This window comes from Ptychodera flava, chromosome 3 (assembly GCF_041260155.1).
Source record: "Ptychodera flava strain L36383 chromosome 3, AS_Pfla_20210202, whole genome shotgun sequence".
Classification (NCBI taxonomy): domain Eukaryota; kingdom Metazoa; phylum Hemichordata; class Enteropneusta; family Ptychoderidae; genus Ptychodera; species Ptychodera flava.
Genome location: NC_091930.1, coordinates 10,429,937 through 10,452,835, shown reverse-complemented (window position 1 = coordinate 10,452,835; position 22,899 = coordinate 10,429,937). Strand labels below are relative to the sequence as shown.

The 22,899-nt window shown below is 37.9% G+C and overlaps 2 protein-coding genes across 2 annotated transcripts in view; both read right to left on the bottom strand.

Moving 5' to 3' along the window:
• LOC139129530 (uncharacterized) overlaps window positions 1-22,899 on the bottom strand; it is a 263,263-nt gene that overhangs the window by 139,341 nt on the left and 101,023 nt on the right. The gene's annotated exons all lie outside the window — the stretch shown is intronic.
• On the bottom strand, window positions 3,470-6,258 carry LOC139129521 (uncharacterized). Its single transcript, XM_070695156.1, has 4 exons — window positions 6,089-6,258; window positions 5,436-5,671; window positions 4,854-5,024; window positions 3,470-4,510 (listed from the first exon to the last, which is right to left on the bottom strand). The coding sequence occupies exons 1-4, from the start codon at window positions 6,129-6,131 to the stop codon at window positions 4,058-4,060; spliced, it is 903 nt and encodes a 300-aa protein (XP_070551257.1). The 5' UTR covers window positions 6,132-6,258; the 3' UTR covers window positions 3,470-4,057.

The window sequence follows — 22,899 nt, the reverse complement described above, 5'->3', positions numbered from 1 at the left end:
GTATAATTGGCTATTCAAAATCGAAAGGGGCAATAGCAGTGCTCGTAGAGACAGGAAACGAAGGATGTGTGTTATATGTTACCAGAGTGATTGGTACATGTTAGTACTAAAAGACCATGTTGGGGCCCTTTCTATATACCCACCATGAACGACAGAGTCACTTCAAGCGGAACATTGTTAATATTGACTGACTTTAAGTTGCTAGCTGATCATGTGGATAGAGAGAGGAGTATGGTGGAAATTAAGCCTCAGTTTCGGAGTTCAAATGGGTTTTTTTTTTGCGACAATGGCATGAATTTGGAAATGTCGATCAATGTGAATGATGCAATGTGGCAGTCACAAGGCGCCACTGTTAGAAACAAAAAAGTCAACGAACCTATTTATTCATAGCAATATTTAATTTATCTATAGTAATTACTGCACAAAAAAAACCTATAATACTGTATTAGCATGGATTATTGCTGTATTTTAGCTGAATAGTGCATATACAGATGAATATAGTCAAGAATCCATTTTTTGTATTCAGCAGGCCTGTATTCATGTGGATTCATCTAAATTCACGTGTATTATTCTAGAATAGAGGCAACTCATTGATGTGAATTTATTTGAATTATTGGGTTTTCATGTAGTAATATTGTATATATCACACGTATGTACAATCATTTTCCTGAAAATCCATTCTCAAATTTATGATAGGGTGAAAAATTGTGGCCCTGCGTTTCTTAACACAAAGGTATATTAACCCAATATAATATGAGGTCATTCATACACCTTTATCATGCCCCATTCTTTCCCTTGTGGAGGGATTATGGTTATGCTAAGTCACCCAACACAACACCACATGTTTTTATATCGCAACATTTTGCTACACGCTTTTATGTATCGCAAAATATCGCGGTATATTGTTTTGCGTGTACCAGCCCAGTGCGGCACCGGCGCTATACCAGCATTTTTTGACATACATATTCGATATGTGGTTCTTATTCGTCAGATCACAAAGCTTTGGTGTGTTACTGCATTGTTACAATTTGTTGCAATTTCATAGCGAGGTAATTACCGATTGTAGGTATGCTGATAAAGAATGAGGCTTGGTTGGATTTTTGCACTCTCAAACTTTCGTTTAGGGGAGGGAGTGGGGGTTGAGACCAGATGCAATTGGTTGCGTTTACCATGCGCATGTTTTAATTATCCACGGCCCCTTAGGCATCGGTGTGTAAGGGTATCTAAGCAGCCTTCCCGGAGCGTTGTTGCTACTGTGTAGTGTGAGTTATTACGTGGCGACACTAGCACAGCGCCACCAGTGGTGGACTGAGTGGGACACTGAGCGCTTTATATTGGGATCACAGCATAGTCGGCTGCATTTATGAAAAAAAAAGGACCTTACCCTAAAATATTGCTACAAAGGGTTTCTCAACTGTTTTTTATAGAGTCAAATGTGCTTAATAACATAGTAAAAGTCTACCAAAATCTGACCACCGGAAACGTGTCATTTTCAAGATGGCGTCCAAGATGGCCGCCATATACTTAAAATGGCCATAACTACTTAAATATTAAACCTAGACTAGTGATGTCTGTGTCTACCACCATGTTTTAGTGGTTTAGGAATCCACGTACCATATCTAGATTATAGGCAAGTGATCATAAGTCCCATAATATGCATATTTATACATGTATTAAAAATAATCACTGTCACATTCTTCGTCCGGAACATGTTGCTCATGCGGATTTTCACAATTTCCGAGGTTAGGTAGTAAAGGGAAAGCAACTCTACACATCGTTCATATTTGGGTTGTTTGCGTTTTGTGTATGAAATTGTGTATAATATAAGTGTATCTCATGTTTGGCTGTTTTATGTAAAATGTTGCTTAGCCATGGCGAGACGTACCCGTAATCTACGTGTCTTGATGTTACTCCGCACTGGAGCGGAGAGACTAGTGTGACACTGCGATCCTTTGGCGCTACGTTTCGAAAACAGAGTTTTCTTCATCAGTCGCTTAAATTCATTCTTGATTGGTGAGACGTGTTGAATGGTTGATTTTTTTTATTTGGTAGTATGTTGTTTCACTTACGTTTGTTGTTCAAGTAGGGAAGCTAGAATGTCTACTGTTTGGTCTTGTTGTGTTTGTGTAGGTTCGTGTGAACCTGAGTTCGAGCTGTTGTCGCTTTTGTGAAGTCTGGCGCTTATAAGTGTATCGCCTATATTTCTGTTCCTTCTATATGCAATTATTGGTTGATTTTGGAACATTTTTTTAGTGTTTCGTCTTTTTCAAGTTCACTCCAGTTTTCTGTCAGGGCTTGCTTGATTTTTGTCGTTTCGATGTACGGGCTATATGTTGTTATGAAGACTACTGTATTGTTGGTGGCGTTCTTTCTTTCTTTTTGTTGTTCAAGCTGTCTTTTTCTGCTTTTATGATATGTTTCTCTGATAATGCGTTCTATTTCATTTTTTTATATTGTCGGTCTTGTAAATTTTCACTAACTTTCCGTAATTTTATGACGATGAAAATTGCGCACTTTAAGTATACACCAAGGGAAAGCTGCTACCACAAACGGTTGCGCAACCACATCGGTTCACGTTTGAAAAGCACACTTTTCCAATAAAGCACTGATATAAACGTTGTTTATTTTTATCTCTTATATTACTGCAGTCTTGGTATGATCAACCCAGTTTGGTTTTACGCGCTCACCATATGCGCACATTGCCAATTCGTCAGTCTCAATGTAAAGGTTCGAATTCCTATACAACAAACGTGCTAATGGAAATTATTATGCTTGATTTTATCGTGTTCAATAATATATATTATTGCCTGAATACATGGGTTTATGTGCCCGAGAGCAGGTGACAATGTGCCCGACGCCAGAAGGGCAAATTCCTGCTGCGAGGGCACATAAACCCATGTATTCAGGCAATAATATTTTTATTACATGCCTCTTCGCAGTTAATGCTATAATATTTGGTTACATGCAGGGCATTTTAAAACAATTTTACCATTATCGACTAGTATCAAACAGATTTTAATGAAAGTCAAATTAGCAGTGCGCGCATGGATTTTTTACATCTAGAGTTAAGCGTCTGTCTCGTCGCCGAGAACGTCGAAGGGCTTCACTGGACGGGGTAACCATGGAAACCGGTCAGTGCATCGTTCACCGGCCCGTTAACTTCCCGGATGTTCCTATTCAAACCAATGCACTGATTTGCACTCACATCGAGGCATGTAATAAAGTAAGGGAGGGGTGTTGGTGTGCAGAATTTCTGTTGTGCGACCACCGTGATAGTAGCGGAGGGGAAAAGATACACATAGTTGCCTTGAATGTTCTCCTTTGAACTTGTATTTGCTTTTCTTCAACACCTTTATTTTGTGCAAATTAAAAGCCCATAGATTAAATTTTTGTTTCACTCAAAGCTTGAAAATCGTCGAACTCTCTAAAGGGGTGCCGACTTACGACATACTTACATAACAACAGTGCATTCACCTTGATTTTTTATTATGTTGTGATGATCAATTATATTCACAGGTTTCTCCCAAAAATAAGGATCATTCCAATACTTTAGAAATAAGAAAATCCATAATCATTCTTCTTCGGATATATTTATCAGTGAGAGTCATGAGTCAATTTGCATTTCATCACAAGAAAGCGGATAACGTATATACTGTGCCACAAAGGAAACAAAAACAACAAATGAACAAATGAACTACTTGGCTGAACTTTACTTCCTACTCATTATAGCCTTATTCATCGCCATTTTTATTTCTTTTCAGCTCTCTGATTAATATCGTTCTCCTAATTCTAATGGAAGCATTTGCATAAAAAAGTTAACAAGTTTTGGCCATGAGTTTTCTTACCAGAATATTCCTGTTGCATAAGAGTTTATATGATTATATTACCTTATCTTAAGTGTAAGATTAATGGACTGGTCATTTTTAGGCTCAACTTTCGTTTGCAAACTGATACTGATTATTAAAAATGAATACACAAAAAAATGTTTACCAAACAACAATGATGGCAAAATGTGGAAGATGCTTATTGAGAGCCTAGTATTTTCTAATTTGGCAAATTATTTTGGTCTTATGCTACCGGTGTATTGGTAATTACACTCATAGGCTTTCTTAGCGGGGTTGTAGGAGCCTCCCCAGCAGGTTAACAAGACGTACAGCCGTTCGTACTGCCTATGCTGAGTGGTGATGTCAACGGTATTGCTCGGCAACTGGTTTCCGTTGTAGGCTATCACGTGGCCGCCCTCTACGGTGCAATCCGGTTGGTCGCAGATGTGCTGGGTGAAGGAGCTGATGTCATCGGTGCCGAAGACAGTCGATCGAATCATGTAGTCGTCGGTAGTTTCCTTGTTGGCACAGAAGGAGACGTTGAGAAGAACTTGTTGTTGGTAGAGCAGCTGGTGGGTTGTGGAAGTCTCCGCTATCTCTGATAAGTAATATATGTCATCGTCCATCAAGGGAAACATGACGTCAGAGTATTTCTCCAAAGCCCACGGATTGTTGACTTCATTTTGCTGAAAAGTTTTATGACAAATATGAAAATATACTAAACAGTGTCAGAGGGACCCACATTTCACTCTGGAATCGATGTGTGCGTGATACACTCTGCTGAAGTACATGCAAGCATCTTTAATCAGACACATCCATCCATCCATCCATTCATCCATCCATATATCCATCCATCCATATACATTAACAGCATATCATAAAATGTTATTCTAAGATAAAACCCCCATCATCCACAGTGAAAGAGTTTACCATTCCGTCTCATCTTTATGTCACTGGCAATCTTTGTGGGGTAACTATTCAGCATCCTTTGTTCGTTAGATCTGAGCAAAAAAAACACAACTTGTTTACCTCCATGACAGGTTTCGGCTGGAACTGTACGTTCACCGTGAAGGACACAGCCGATACACGCCCCGCGGTTGTCACGATGAACAGGTCCTTGCTCGAATTCCATTGCGACACTGAACAATATGGTAAGGCCTTCCCAGATGCGTTGTTGTTACACACCGCGGCACTTTGTGCCTGCAAAAAAGTGCATATATCGTGCATGCTGTGACAACAAACAAATAGACAATCAATCAATCGAACAAACAAGAATGCTTCCCCAATGTTGGACAATCGAGGCCCCGCTTTGAGTAGCCAGCAACCAGGTATGCGGTCATAATTTCGAGTTGTTTATTCGCTCCTGAAGATTTATCGGCGTGCAGCCTGACTTAACCCTTTGAGCACCAAAAGTCATTTTTTGTCTCCTTTATAAAATATACCTGGTCAAACTTTTGTCAAACTTTTGATGAAAGACTGTAACCAATAGAATGTGATGTCCATTTGGTCGAAAATTATTCTATAAAACTGAAAAATTTGCTAAAATTGCACTAAAATTTTGGCGCGAAATATTACAACATCGAAAGAGTTAACACGAACAAGTTGTCTCACCTTTGTAGGCTCATCCACAACGTAAAAATATACTACTCCCTTGATAGGATCCCAGCTCGGGTTGTTATTCAAAAGAATGGTGACATTAACCGCGTTCCCGACAAAGTGACCGCACGTGGTAGCAGTGAAAACCTTTCTCTGCTCGGCCAGGACTGTTGTCACTGAACGGGTCACGTAACGAGTTCCAATCTCCAGGGTCGTTGTTCGGTAACGAGCTCCGCAGGACCCAGCAATGGCTAAACCGAAAGTAAAGAGTGCAGGAAGATATTTAGTAAGTTCTGGTCATCTATAAAACACAGTTCATGTTCAGAATCATAGACAGTAGAAACGAGACCCTTCTCTTGTCTACTTCAAAAATTCAAAAATTCTACCCGTTTTATGTATGAAAGTTGGATGGGTTTGGTCAAGTACGTGTTAGGTAAGCATATTGGTGGGTAAGTTATAGTTAACAACTCATCGTCCCTTGTATGTCCACAGAGAACGGAAGACCAACATCCATGATTTTTTTGGAGCAAATTGAGTTGCAAAACACAAAGAAACGTTAAAGAGAGGCACTTGCAGACAGGCTCGCTTTAACGCTACTTTTGATACTAAAATATCATCCTCAATGGGAAAACTGCAAGCATGCCAGTTAAATTTCTTCTGAGACTTACCGTAGGCCAGAAGAAGGATAGTGAGTGCATAGAACCGTCCCATTGCTCTACAATATCCGTTCACGTTTGGACCTTTTAGATCATACACTTGAATTCACCTGCAGACGATAGATTGTGATATGAGTAATCGCTGCCGCGCCTTCAAGTTATATTGAAGGTAGGAGCATGCGCATTACAACTTGAGTAAAGGTTAAGTCGAGGTCGATAACGCTCCTTCAATATTCTTCGGAGAAGTGAGAAACATGTCTTTCACATTTTTCTTTGCAAAAGGTGAATTTTGTAGCAAGCATAACTCTGTCAATTTTTTTTCAAGTTAGCAATTTTGATACTCAGGTCGGGTGCACAGCATCAAATAATGCCGAGATTCTGATTTTGTATATGAAATGGCCCGGGAACTAAAATCAGAACAAATTACGAAGTAATTATTTATTTCAAAATCTATCTGTCGACCTCAAAACATTTATTCAATTATCCGCATTTTACTTGGTTTGCTTTCGTTTTGTATGCGGATAGAATCATAGCAAATGTTTAACATACCATAACGATTTCCTGCTGATAGCATTTCGAGGTGCGTATAGAGTGTGATATATGAGAGCGACATGTAGGTATGTGTGCATATGGGTATGTGTCTATATATCTTAGGGCCCTGTCACACCTTGACGATTTAGCCAGCGTATGCCCCCGTCACGTGAGCATATGTCGCAGCTATGTCTGTCTGTCTGTCTGTCTGTCTGTCTGTCTGTCGTCTGTCTGTCTGTCTGTCTGTCTGTCTGCCTGTCTGTCTGTCTGTCTGGCTGTCTATTTGTCTGTCCGTCTGTCTGTCTGTCTGTCTGTCTGTTGGTCCGATATCTCAAAAACGGCTGATCAGATCAGAATCAAATCTAGTACATAGATTCAGTTAGCAAATGGCAAGAACTGATTAGTTTTTGGTGGGTTTGGCTTGCATACTTTTTGCTCATTTGCATAATTAATGATTTTAGAATAAAAGGATATACATTAAAAACGACTACACACAATTTGATGAGATTTGCTACAAATGTTGATCACACCAAATTATATCAGCAGTGAGAACCATTAAGGGGTGACATGAAAGATAGTTGCAAATTTGCATATTTAATGAACTTTCCTAATTAGGGATATATATCTGATTTGACTTGATCAAAATTGACCAAACTTGGTATGTATATTGAAGATACTATGATTTAACATTATTGAAAGTCATTAAGCATTTTAACTTCACGCAATTCCTAATTTGCATATTTAATGAACTTTGCTAATTAGGGATATATATTTGAATTGACTGGACCAAAGTAGACGAAACTTGCTATATACATTAAATATACTATTATACAACATTATTGAAAGTCATTAAGCAGTTTTACTTCATCAGCCAATTCCGAATTTGCATATTTAATGAACTTTCCTAATTAGGGATATATATCTGAATTAACTTGATTGTAGTTGTTGAAACTTGCTATATACATCAAAGATACTATGATATAGACATTTTTACTTCAGCCAATTCCTAATTTGCATATTAAATGAATTTTCATAATTAGGGGTAAATATGAATTGACTGAATCAAAATTGATGAAACTTGCCATGTAAATAAGACACTATAATACAATATTATTGAAAGTCATTAAGCATTTTCTCTTCAGCCGATTCCTAATTTGCATATTTAATGAACTTTCCTAATTGGGGATATATATCTGAATTGACTTGACCAAAGATGACAAAACTTGCTATGTGAATTGGAGATACTATGATACAACATCATTGAAAATCATTAAGCATTTTTATCAGCCAATTCCTAATTTACATATTTAATGAACTTTGCTAATTAGGGATATATATCTGAATTGACTGGACCAAAGTTGATTAAACTTACTATATACATTAAAGATACTATGATACAACAATATTGAAAGTCATTAAGCATTTTTTTCTTCAGCCGATTCCTAATTTGCATTTTCAATGATCTTTTATAATTACACTTGCTATATAAAGTGTTGGTGCAATGACAGCAGTCAAAGAACTTTAATATTTTTGTTTCAGCTAATTACATATTTGTATACTTCATGATCTTTTAGAGTTAATCGGCTGTGAATATTGTTCATTATGTTGATCATAATACTTTCAATGAAGTTGCAAACATGTGGCAAAGGTTCAAATTTACACATAACTGCAATAATAATGAAACACGTGAGCATTTTCAGTTCATATCTGGTTCAATTTTGGGCGTATACATCGCGTATCCATAATGTTTTCATTGGTTAAAAATACGTTTTGGTACGCTAGACAATTATCTCGACGCATTTCGACTTATGAGTAACTTGCAAGTAACGTGTGTGAACGTGTGTCAACGAGCGCATAACTTACCAACATCTTATGGCCCGAGTGTGCGGGACGTATGGCATACGTCGAAAAGTTTTTGTGCGTGCACGAGCGTTTCCGAATACCTCCTCGAGGTACGACGACGTATATCAGCGTGCTCCAGCGTGCTCTTAACTTATACAACACTTACCCATAACGTGTTCGACGTACGCCAAATTTTCATACGTTGGCATACGCTTGCTAAATCGTCAAGGTGTGAGAGGTGGCGCATGTACTGAATAGCATGGAATGACCTAAACGACGTCAGGTTATGGGTGAGGTAGTGATAAATGGCGACGTCTGAAAACGAGGACAAACTATAACACCAAAAATATGGTGACAGCAAATCGAAATACATAAATTTCATAATTTACTTCACGAAGGTTCGTGCGGGCTGATTCTCCAAGATACAGAAATTCTTGCTATCAGTTCCGCCTTCCACTTATCGCTATTTTTTAGAATCACGAACAGGCTGGAGGCGAGACCCTATAGCGTTGATATTATCTTAGACGATACTGTAACATCATAATGCCACCTGACATTATATTGCCTAGCCACTTTACCACTGAGTACATTGAGCGAATGTGCATGACTTGATTCAGACTGCAGCTCTCTGAATTGCAATTTCTCCCATATAACTTGCGGCCTCATAGCATGGTTATTCGCCGTACATGATCGAGGGCAAGTTAACGATGTTTCTTTGCTTAAAGATTGTATGTCCACAGTAAAAAAGCAACAACGGCAAGAAATAGGTGTTTTTGTCGGTCAAATTGACGCATCATTCACTCATTCATGACCCGGAACTGAGTAAGCTTATGCGTACCTGGCCAAATGCCATTTTGTTAAACTTAAAAACAAACACACAAGCAAACATACAAGTATATTCGAATGTATGGAGTGTGACGAGAGTTCAAACAAGCGTCGCGGCGTAGTGTCACTCGCGTCAAGTTTTCGAGGTCATCCACATAAGTTTTCGCGGAATCCAGAGGGCTGCGTGTACATAGCCTGACACGGCCTAGGGAGCCGTCATTATTTATGGCCTGGGGGGTCGGAGGAATCTGAGGGAGGGGGGGTCACTCAAAAATCGAAAGCTACAAGGGGGGGTTGCTCAAAGTGGAGAACAAGAAAGGGGCTACTCAATTTTGTTGACATGTATTGAAGCATTTAGTGGAGTTACGAATTAATACAACAATAATAGTAAAGATATGTATATTCATACCCGGTATTTGTGTACACACACACACACACACACACACACACACACACACACACACACACACACACACACACAATATATATATATATATATATATATATATATATATATATATATATATATATATATATATATATATTAAATCATAATACAGGTGGTTTCAAGTAGAAACTAAAATCTCATTACACTATGTGTTTCACGTTATTGTGATCTTCAGACGAGAATGATCAGCTATTCAACGTGGCAAGCCTTATGTTAGAGGCTAGTACTGAGTACATTTTTCAGTATTTCCTGATTAAAGATTGATATACTTGCCTGATCATTAATGAGAAACGTCTGCTTTCTATATTCTACATTGTATAGATTACTGATAGGGAAATTTGTAAAGCAAGCTTATTCTGATGCTATAGAGTTTAAAACCAGTTGAATGCCTTGACAACAAACCCATCTTTTATTGCAGGAAAATAAAATAAATATAAATGTGAATAAATGTATGTCTGTCGCTATTTTTTTGGTTTCAAAAAATATAGTTGAAATCAGTGAACTGAAATATAAGTTTTGGAATACTGTCTCAGATTTATTTTCCTTTGAGTTTTTTATACGAAAAAAATACTCCCCAAGTGCCACCAAATAACACCATTTTAACCTCTATTTTTCAAAAGCTCCAATAGCAGGAGGGGGACACCCCCCTCCTGACCTCCCCCCACGACCGCTTATGCGGTCTCTTGTGGTGCTTTCGCACCACATCTTCCCCTCTTGAAAAAAAATCCTACAGAATAACTGCATGTCACCAGAGCACTGGATACAGACCTGTACATCAGCCCCTGCCACAGCAATGGAACCTCCTTCCAACATAGACCACAGGGTTTAATCAGGGTCTGTACAGGGCCTGTCGCAGCAGCAGTCCATTTTACTGTATAGATATTTAACTTTCCCAATTTTTTTGGGGGGAGTCACTCAAAATTTCTGTAGCAGAGAGGGGAGTTACTCAAACACGTCATGGTTGGCAGAGGGGTTACTCGAAATTTTGGAGTTTCGTAAGCAGTTCCTCCGACCCCCCTAGGCCGTAAATAATGACGGCTCCCTTAGGTCACAGGTCACTTAGCACACAGTCCCTCTACCACGTGGGTGGAGGGACTGTGCTTCACAGTATTCATGCGCACCGTGCGTAGTGTATGTTACTACTACTACGCATGGGTCAGCAAAAGACAGTAGAAAAGAAGGGTCTCTCTTCCCCCTCACACTCTGTGGTTTAGCACAGTCATCCATCAATTAAATTAGAGGAAGAGACGGCGACCGTTCCACCTTTGGTTTGTATTTGCTGTTCTCTATGGCTGATAGTGGTCTGACGATATTCGACCCACTGACATTATAGTCATCACGTAAACGAAACGGCTGATGTATTATGTTTCTGTATGGAGGCCGGGTAAACCTACTCATACATGTACAAAATCACTGTATGGCCCGACCTTTAACAAACGAGAAATATGTCTGGCAGCGCTATTATGTTAATGGCAATGTTACATCCGCGTGTACCTGGCCTGTTTGCTATCATCATAAACGTGCGAGATAAGTGCAAGGCGGAACTCATAATCGGCGTTTCTGTATCTTCGAGAATCAGCCCACTGTGATGTCGATACTGATATCGAACCTGTTTGACAAAATGCACACTACACAGACTAGCGGTCATTTTGCAAGCTGCGTTAAAAAGCCTTGTGAAATCTTATGATTTTCGTCAGAACCAACACTGAGGGCGCCGTTTTCATCTGCAACTCAAAATGCTGATTGCTTCCCAAACACGTATCAGTGTGTTTGTGTGGCTGAGTGTTAAAAATTCTGAATAACTAGCTGAATGCTACTGGGGTGACATAAGACAGCTAAATACTGGCCGTGAACCAAGTTAAGCAGCTAAGAATTTTATTATTGGAATTTGTCTTCAGTCAGAAGACGATTTTTGTCATATATAGTTGTTGCTTTGAAAGAATATACTGTATTTTAACGAATTATTGGTTAAAGTTTTTGAAATTTCAGATAAAGAAGTATTGCTTGTGAAAGTGACATTCAATGCGTAATGGGGGCAAAACTTTATATAATGTTTGCAGCTTGAAAGTAAAAGGCTCGTCGTCGACAGATATTTGGACTCTCAAACTTTTACAATTCCTTTTTCTGATCACCGTTTTTGGGGCTCATTTTGAATCTGTTTGTGTAAGGAGAATTTTTTTACTGTCTTAGGTTTTCGAAAATCGAATGTTTTATTTTTCTCCATAGAGTTAAACATGGATGGCGGCCATTTTGCATTTCAAATATCAGTAAAACTTGTAATTTGTTTCTTCGTGACAAAATTTACACGGTGACCCCGTTTAGGAATAGAACGGTTTAAATATCCCTTGAGGAAAAGCTGAGCAAAAGTTTAAAAATATTTCACTTTTGAAGTGCAAAAGACTTTCAGTTGTATTGTGATGTGATTTTTTAACAAAGGCGCTGCCAGAAGAAGAGTTTTTTTTTTCAAAGTGGGTCTTCTAAGAAAAGGGAGGATAGTCAATGAAATAGCCATTATGATAATACACATATCGAAACTGGAATATGTGAATTTTGCTCAAGTGTTCTAAAAAAGTTCAGCGTCTTAGACCATTTAAATATAGAATGTGGGATAATTGTGAAAAGTGTGAGACCAGGAATTACGAAATAGAGTAATGTTAAAATTGGCAATGCGCTGCTACACCGCGTGTTTAGTATCCTACAAGAGAATACTCATTTTGGTTTTCCACATAAACAAGCTTCGGTTATTTCTGTTGATGAAGAAATGCGTCAAAACAAGCAGGTAAATTAAAAATATCGTGAAGATTTGACAGACCGAGTATACCTTCATACACGGCCGACCTACCTTGATTCAGGCATAGTCAATGAGAATGTGTAGCTTTCAGATAAAATACAATCCGAGTATTTACTGAAGTAATATATGAGGATGATATGTTGCTGAAACAGTGAAAGAGGACCACGAATGCAGCTAAACGTCCCAGATATAGAGAAATTTGCATCATTCGGAGCAATTTTATGTTTACATTCGAATCAACTACATTGAATGTATTCTCCTTCTGGTATTTTACGAAATTTCTTGCAATTTGTTGAAGCTCATGGGACGAGGTAAATCAATTTTTCACCCGCTTACAATTGCGAAAATCGAATACAATATTATTACCTTTAAAGTAAACACAGGGATGGTGGCCATGTTGAATATGAAGTATCGGTAATACATATACATGTATCGGGTAATTTTTTCTTCAATCTTACCACATTTTCAACAGTGACCCCGATTTATATTTTTTATTTACGAAAGAGAGCGGTGTAAAATTACCTTCGATTGCCTTTGCTACAAATGTTGAAATACTTTACATTGTTTTTCTTTCACAATTTAGGTTAGATATCCAGATCATCAAATGTCAGTCAGGATAAGGTATTCGTTTGTCACGTTTGCTTTCCATTCTGTGGGAGAGGGTTTGCTTGAATCCAACCTCGTCGTGAAAGGACTACAGAATGTAAGGGGGGCGTTTAGGGCCCTAGTGGGGGAGCTTACCAAAATAAATATGATATATACAAGGAGACGGAAATGTACTATAAAATCGTTAAAAAACGAGCACTTATTAATCATAAACTTTATACTAAAAGTGGGTAAGAAGCACAAGAAATATGCACCAACAACTTGCTTGAAGACGTTCTTTCCTATCGAGAGAATGAAATACCAAAATGATAATCTTGGGATGCATTTAATACATAGAGGAAAATATGTGATGTTTTTGGAAATCTAGTGTGGTTTTTTCCTCTCTTTATACGTGCGCCAAGTCGTTGCTCATCACTGGACCCCTTAGGACACTGCTCAGCAGGCAACTTGAATGATGACTATATGGACATGCAAAGAGTATTATTTGCCATTGGTCCTCCATCAGATTCAGTAATTCAAATAACTTGCCAATGGTCAGGCTGGTAGTATGTGGCAAAGACATGGTGGCAGTAGTAGAGAGATTGCAGTGGGGATTTATTGTAGACCAGTGAGAAGCTTAGATATTTTCATTCATGTTGGGCGGAAAGGGGAAGCTTATGGCAAAAGCGTCAAACTCTCAAACGGCTGACCGTCGGCAGGAAAATTATTAATTTCATTTCAAATTTCGTTCACCATGTATACGTAATGGCACATCTACATTAAAATCCCATGTTCAAAATTCTAAAATCAGCTGGTTGGCTACCCCTTATCCGTTCCCGTAGCACATTCAACCTTGACTATTGGGATGAAATTTCAAGGGACAAGAAACTCTGTGTTTTAGTAAAGAGCGGTATTGCCCTCAGTGGGGGCGCTGATCAGGCGGAATATGGTGCGTGTAATATGTAATGTGAGGTGCGCCCTAATATCGAACATACTGCTTTTTGGTATCAAACTCGGCCGTTGTAAGGTCAAATACATAATTTTTGCAATTAGGCATCTGACTATACTGTTGTTCTACTCGGCAACTAATGATGCTCATCTCATCGGTCATTATTTTAAAGGCAAAGAAACTTATCATACCAACTTGAGATAGACATAAGAATTTGAATGGGACGGTCAAAATGACAAAAAATATTTGACCTTTCGATAGTTTAAAGTTCATAAGGGCTGCTTTTGAACATATCCACTTGATTAGAATTTGATTAAAGTTGCCTTGTTGGGAAAAACCGTACTATGTCCTTGACTCTCTCAGACGCCCATTCCCGGTTGGCTGCGAAGTATGGCCCTCTGTTGACCTGATTCCGATCTTGTTATAAGCCAGCTCACCGAACTTATGTGCCCAGCGAGTGTGCATCGCGTTTAATTTGTCTGGGGCTTGCCTAGCCATACCGTTGATGGCGCATCAGTGTTGGCGGACGTGATGTGCAGTGTAGCAAACGTTGACTGAGACTAAAAGTATTGAATATTCGGTATCAAATTTTTAACATTCAACTCTCCCGATCGACAGCGAGCGTAGTTTTTCTGAAGGTGTAGACCATTAATCCTTGTTAGGGGTGATGAAAGCAAGGGAAATACCTCTGTCGAATGAAAATTGCTACAAAACAAGTATGACGCCTTCCTGCTTTCACACAACATATTCTCACTCGGAAGTTGGTCAATATAGAATGTGAAAGTTACATGCATCATGCATATGTATTAGTACGCATACCAAGCAAAACCAGGAAATATCTGCATAACGGCATTGTGACTACGCCCTCATACGATGTAATCGTAAAATATTTCCAAAGAAGCCTGATTCTTCAGATAAATGCGTTTTCTTTAAATCTCAAATTGATTAAGTTGGTACAGTCCCTTTCTTTCCATTATGCTGAGACCCCTTCGAATAGACACTGAACTGAAATGTCCCTATAAAACTATTCTCATGTCAAATGATGCTGAATACCATCAGATGAGACCCTACCTGTTAGTCTTGGTAGTTGGCGTAAGAACAGGGCGTTTGGGAAGTTCACTCTCCGCACTTGACCTCCGCCTATCAAAAGCAAGGGGTAATACATTTGGCCTTACGCCAAAAACAAATAAATTTTGCTGTTCCGATAACATGGTTTTCAGTAAAATAGGGTACGTAGGTCGGCAGGATTTTTATTTTCCCAAAATATTTTTATTTTAAATTTAATTATGCATTTTCAGGGGTTCAGGGCGGTCAAACACTGGCCACAATATTTCCAGAAAAATGTATCGTAGATATAAAAGGAAAAAACAAAATAAAAGACATCCTCGTTCAAGCAAAAATCTAAAGCCAAATAACGAAACGCGTAAATTTACGTGTTTTTTCCTTCTTTAATTTACTTTTGTATTTACGTAGCTCTTAAAAGTTTAGGGTCGGCAGGTAAAAAATAGGGTAGATCGGGTTATCGGAACTGCACAATTTTTTGTTCGGCCTTATTTAATTCACAATTCTAGAGTGCCCCGGTTCTTCAACTAATTATCGGACTAATCGCGCCAGTGTCGCACTAGTACACACACTCTAGATCTCACTATGTTGCTATTCAAATGCTAAGGCGACCGCAGAAAGTAAGTTGGTACCCATGGCACAAGGTATAAGAAAAGCGACAAGCAAATACAATAATATGGGTTAAATGACTATCTTCACAAATGAAGTTTTATGTATATTTGTTAACAAATGTTGTGTGCATGTGAGTTATGAAAACATCCCTTAGAGGGTTTGAGAAGTGTTGTCAAGTGACAGAACGAATACCTGTTTTCATATTCCTGGCCACAGGGAAAGTGGGATCGACGGTGTGGGAAAAATCGATCCCTCACTCGAGTGTTGGATCGATTTGTCAGAAATCATAAATCTCAGATATATAACACGAGCTCTGATTGGATGATAAAAAGCCTTTCGTTCCACGCCCAAAATATCATCTAATAGCACGGTGAATAACACACTGACCGGAACTACAGAGTAAGTGGGTCAGAGTACTGGAACAGACGACAGCGTTTTCGCGATTTTGGATGTTGTACGTCGTTGGTGACAGACTCACAAAAAACGGCCGAATTTTACAAATAACTGGTGAACATAGGCCACTTGGAACATATAGCCAATTTTTGTGGACATCTCGTCCGTAACAGAAGTTGAAGTATCGGCAGTGGAACTCGCAACGGAGTTCGCGTTAGTGACATGGAATACTAGATGGCCGCAAAGTAGGATAGTCGCTGCTACAGGAAAACATTTAATGTTTCCAGTGTGAATTTAACGCATTTTATGGTCATGTGAGAAAAAGAATCTCACACACCAGGGACCTGGGATCAGATTTCTCACACTCGTTGGGGATATAACATCCCCAACTCGTGTGAAAACTCTGATCCCTGGTCCTTGGGGGTGTGGGATTCTATTATTCCCACAAAGTCGCCCCTGTCGTCAAAGTTTTTTTTGTGAGAGTTCAAAACACACATACACTGTAAAAATAGCGGACGCTAGACGCGTCTTTACGCGTTCAAAATGTACATGTCGGTGTTCAAATTTGAACGGCTAGTGTTCATATTGTTAACACTAGTGTTCATATTATTAACAATGATGTTCTAAACCTGAACACGTAGTGTTAACAACCATCTCCTTCAAGTGTTCAAAAACTCAGCATCACAGAAATTTAACAATACTGTGAAACAATTAACAATCTGTTGTGTTTTTTACTTTACAATGGCTATATTAAATTTACTACTGCCTCGCTGTCCGGCAAACGTACACGGATTTTGGTGTAACGAATTTCACACTAAGTGAAAAATATTTCCGGTCTACAATTGCTGAAAGCATGTTTTTTCTAAAAAGGAAGTATACAAAATAATTTTACACGTTTATTACGGGTTGAAATTTTCAAAATTTGAAAAGAAAATCAGAAAACCACCATGAACGTTTTAATTTTAACATCGGCGTGCAAGAGGCGTTCTACTTCTAAACACTTGGTGTTCAAATTTGGTGCCTTTTCCTATCCCATGATGCATCAAAACGGAAGTTGCGACATTTTTCTTGTAAGCGCACCCTGAAGTCGTGATCGTGCGGAAGCAAGACCACAAAGGGTAAGTTTCCTCTCCAAAACGTAAAAGGTATTAGATTTGAAGCATCTGTATTACTATCCTTCGAAATTAATTGTATTGTACCTTGAAATAGCTTAACTACGCGAAGAAACCTTTTTTCTTTCAGTGGCTGGTATACCAACAACTAGCTGTGAATACGCATTGGTACTTTTGGCCATGGCCTATCGATCGATCTCACTCAGGTCAAGGGTCAACGAACACAACTGTAGCGATAACCCTTGACCTGAGCGCGATCGATACGCCTTGCGTAATCACAGCTAACACATGTCTTTTAGTAGACACAATGGCATGTAAAACATCAGTTAAACATCGCAGAGTATACAATGTATTGTTTCAACAGATGAGAGTTTGGCTTCTTTATTTTAATCAGTTGATGACAAGAAGCAGCAAATATTTTGTAACAGTATTGAAGAGAGGCACTGTAAATGAAAGTCTCCCCTTTTCCTTAACCTTTCATTAAAGTCTCATCTCGCCATTACCTATTGTTGCATTATTTTCAGGATGTAAAAAGTTGGATTTAACTAAAAATCGAAGAGTTGTTACAGAAGCTGGTGGTACAGATAATGAAGCAGATGAGTGTACAGGTAGCTGTCTGGAAACAAGCTTGAGAACCTCAGTTCATCTATAATGTAGATTTAAACTTCCAAGGGTCAGTAACTGAATTGATAAATTTCTGTACTTTTGTTCTGAATTAGTCTAAGCTTTGGTAGCATGCTATGATCAACTAAATGTTGCCGGAGAATAAGCATTCACAGATGTGTAGTCTCCCTTATCAGATGCAAGGGTGGAATGAAACATTAAAGCTGAAAGCGACAGAATATTCAGACTAAAAATGTCCACTCTGAATTACTGAATGTTCTGAACTTTTCACTCTGAACAGAATTTTCTGTCACTTTCTGCTTTAATTTTTTATTCCCCCGTGTATCTGATGAAGGAGACTTCACGTCTTTGCAAGCTTAATGCCCCTGTAACATTTAGTTGATCATAGCCTGCTACCAAACCTAAGATTATTTTGTATTGTAGCTCAACACGTCTCTTGTACTTAGCAACTGGTTTTTAGCTTTGCTGTCAGCTAAATAGGTGGATGTGTAGCATTGTCCTTAAATTTGTGCATCCAAAGGTTTTTCTTCAAACAGCCTGTACGAATCCTTTAGTATTTGGATTACAGGTCCCACGGAATTACCCCAATCAGATATGTTCAAATTATGATGAAATATGCAAATTTATATTTTTGAGGCTAATTTTGCTATTTTTTGGCAAAAATCTTCTTCTCTTTTACTGATGTCTTCAATATTTGGTAAACATGTCCCTAAGAATGACCTCAGTCAAATGTATGCTAGTTGTAATGAAATATTCAAATTTTTATATTTCATGGCAATTTTTGTCATTTTTGGTCAAAAAATCTTTAAAAAATCTTCTTCAAAACTGCTAATTGAACAGTTTTGATATTTGGGACATAGACCTCTACTGATAGCCTTTTTCAGATTGTTCAAATTATGCAGAAATTTGCAACTTGTATTTTTAAGACATTAAAGACATTTCAGACATTTTTAAGACATTAGGGATTACCATAATACTCAAGCCTTGAGTTATGATGAAATCTACATTTTTTCTATTTTAAGGGTGATTTTACCATTTTTGGTAAAAAAAAAATGTATAAAAATTAATAGCAGGGTACACCAGAATTTGAAAGGTCTTTACGAATCAATATGTTTTAAATTTCTGAGAAGTAGATTTTGAAATGTCACAGATTTATTTCAGGGTTTATTTAAAGATATTACAAACAAACAAACCTTTCTGTTTATGAAGGACTTTGTTGGACAAGGAAATAGGTTTTACCCTGCCAAGGACCCACTTTCCCCACTTTCTGCATGTTGTGCCTTACTGTGACACTTTGACAACTTGACATCTTGTGTTTACTTTAGTGTGGACAACTATATACCATGTGCATTAGAGAAGCCTTGACTAACTTTTTGTTCTTCAAAATTTACAATTGTCTATACCAGAGGAAATGTCGTTAAGAAACCATCTTACAAAATGGAGTATGCATTTCATACATATACGTGTTTTCAACACAATAAGTATTCCAAATTGAGCTTTTTTAGACTTTTTTGTACGTTTTAAACAAGTATGAACATAAAACGTAATCCACAATATTTAAGTAAAACCTGTTTTGTCATTACTTTGTTCATATTTTTTAAAACGATCAACGTGTTCATGGTGATTTTTTAATGCTTATGTTTTTGATAGGAGGGTGCTAACACCGTTGGTATTTTCCTCTGACAAACTTCACATACAAAGTGGCAATGTTTATTTGCCCATTTTACAGTAAGTTATTGTATTTTACTCTACTCTAAAAATGTTTTGTGTATTTTTAGAATAAAATAATTTTACTGAATATCAGTGGTCTGTAATGTTATTTCAAGGCTTGAACATCCCTTGAACGCCCAAAATTAAAGGTGTTCAACAAGCGCGCATCATGTGTTCTAGCCTTTAACACACTTATCGTTGAACGGCGTCCATGCGTTCAAAAAGTGTTACAGCCCTTTGAACGCGTAAATGCGTTCAAATTTTGAACACATTTCATGTGCAACATGTGTTCAGATATAGAACACCATGGTGTTCAATATCATGTCTGATGAACACGTAGCGTTCAAAATCTGCACACTTGTGTTCACAAATTGAACGTTGGTTGAACACGTAGTGTTAAATTTCTGAACGTCTAGACGCGTTCAAAAAGTGTTCTATCCTTGAACACTTCACTTTACAGTGCAGCCATAGAATCACAATATTTTTTCCGTTAAAAGTCTATTTCATATTTCTGACATGTCCCTGTACCAAATAAAACAGATTTAATAGCAAAAACGGCCAGATTTTTTGTGTCTAGCTAAAAAATTTGTAGAATTTGGTTTTAGCTATGACGGCAATTTTCAATGTAAACTTTGGGGTATGGGGTAAGTTTTGGTCATACATCATGAATACTATACAAGATATTGCATGTTACAATATGTCATTTTAAAGATTAGTAAATTATCTTGCTAACGATTTAACGATTAGTAAATTATCTTTCTAATGATACCTAACAAATGAGGTTGTATATTCAAAAACAAGCTCAGCAGATGACTTATAAGAAGACAGATATAACAAAAATGCATGCAAATCTGCAACACTGTGGTTTTGCGGTACCCTTGAAAATATGACTGTTACAGCTGTAGAGTCCCAATATTTTTTCTGTTAAAAGTCTATTTCATATTTCTGACATGTCCCTGTACCACATAAAACAGATTCAATAGCAAAAACGGACAGACTTTATATGTCTAGTTTAAAAAATGGTAGTATTTGATTTTAGCTATGACTGCAATTTTCAATGTAAACTTTGGGGTATGGGGTAAGTTTTGGTCATATTTCATGAAAACTATACTAGATATTGCATGTTACAATATGTCATTTTAAAGATTAGTAAATTATCATTCTAATGATACCTAACAAATGAGGTTGTATTCAAAAACAAGCTCAGCAGATGACTTATAAGAAGACAGGTTTAACAAAAATGCATGCAAATCTGTAACACTGTGATTTTGCGGTACCCTTCAAAATATGACTGTTACAGCTGTAGAGTCCCAATATTTTTTCTGTTAAAAGTCTATTTCATATTTTTGACATGTCCCTGTATCAAATAAAACAGATTTCATTCAAAACATTGCATTTTTTATTATGCCAAGCTAAAAAATTGGTAGAATTTGAGATTTACTGTAATTTGCAATGTTAAATTTTGGGGTATGGGGTAAGTTTTGGTCATATTTCACAAAAACTGTAGAAGATATTGCATAGTACAATATGTCATCTTAAAGAAGAATAAATTTCCTTTCTAATAATACCAAACAAGTGAGGTTATGTTAAAAAATAAGCTCAGCACATGACTTACAAGAAGACAGATTTGACGAAAATGCATTTGGGTTGGAAAATGGTGATTTTGCGGTACCCTTCAAAACATGACCATAACAGCTATTGCATCCCTATATTTTTTCTGTTAAAATTCCATTTCGTATTCTAGGGATCCCAAGGCTTCTGAAAAATACAGGTTCGTTATCCTGTGGGGGTGCACGTAGACCCCCTCTAGCCCACGGACTAATAGGTATGTATGAAAACAAGGACAAACTGTATCACGCCATATACGGTGACAGCAAAATAAGATAATGTATTCGCGAAGATAAGCTTACAGAAATTCTGGCTGTTAGTTCCTCCTTGCACATATCGCCAATTTTTATGATGATGAACAGGTCGCCTGACATTATTCCTCGCGTGTAACCGGAAGCTGCACATCAACAATGAAGCTAGATACTTTACCATGAGGTACAGCTGCTCAATTTAGCGCGGTGTGTATGATTGATTCAGATTGCAGCTCTCGGAATTGCAACTCGATTATTCCCCAATCATAACTTGCGGCCAAGTAGTAAGTTTCTCCCCGTACATTAGGGGCAAGTCGACGACGTTGTTCCGTATAAGATTGTATGTTCACCTGTAAAAGCAGCTACGATTCAAAATTTTTTTTTTTTTTTACATGAAATCGTTACAGGAGGTGGTGGTCATGGTGTTCTATCAATGCACCGTTCTCGCGTGACGCGGAAATGAATGTAAGAACGTGGCCAAATGATAGCTGTTTAAAGTTTAAAGAAAAGGCATTGAAAACAGACTATTTTCAAAAAGTTGAAGTACTTTCGAATAAATAGAAAGCAAGTAGCCAATGGTTCGACTCCGGAATAAAAAGGACGCGATGCATTCTACACACTCAGTACGCCCAAATAATCACGTGATGCCGGTACAAACAAGCCCACATGTGTACTAACGCGTATGGAAATACACGTACGTCTATGCGCGTTTGCGCACATGGCTTTGTTTGTAACGTGGCCGATTCGAATTCTGGGTTTGGCCAATTGTCACACACTTTATTTTCAAGCTCGTGCACAAGGTTCGCACAGAATACACAGAGCTGTGTGTACCCAGTGTGACACAGCCGTGGCCTAGCTCACAGGTAACTTCGTACTCACGCGTACAATTACTGACTACGCACCGCCTAGCCAAGTAAAACACTTAGGGAGCCTTCAGTAATTACAGGGGGGTGGGCCGGGGGAATTAGGGGGAGGGTCACTTTTTAGAAACAGTTCAAGGGGGAGGGTCACTTTTTATAACCTATCTTGGGGGAGGGGTCACTTTTGACAGAAGCTGATATTATGGCCAAAACTTTGATTGTCCGTGTGATATTTCTTGAAAAGGAAATCACCAACAAAATACGACCATACTTATAGACCGCCATGCATAGTGAATTGACATTTTGGTAAAATTCCAAAATCAAATTTCTTACTCAACCATAGACTTGTAACCACTCTAGTCTAATCAAGAAAATTAATATCAATAATCAAGAGTACACAAATGCAAAGATTTACCTATTTTTGTATTTGAAAAAAACTATTCATAATTTCATCATAAACACCATGGATAGTGAACCAACTTTTTAGATGAAATTCAGAAATCAATTTCTTTCACACAAATGTTCATTTCACTTCCCTATTCAAGCAAAGTACATTTAAATACATTATCAAACATATATAAAATACAGATATAGCATGTTTTGTGGGGGTAAATTGTCAA

Bases quoted from the DNA above. Each gene is read 5' to 3' on its own strand.
- LOC139129521 (XM_070695156.1), bottom strand. From the start codon at position 6,131: ATGGGACGGTTCTATGCACTCACTATCCTTCTTCTGGCCTACG. The intron at 5,672-6,088 runs GTAAGTCTCAGA...CTTTCGGTTTAG, and splicing joins TATCCTTCTTCTGGCCTACG to CCATTGCTGGGTCCTGCGGA. The intron at 4,511-4,853 runs GTAAACAAGTTG...AAAACTTTTCAG, and splicing joins AGCCGAAACCTGTCATGGAG to CAAAATGAAGTCAACAATCC.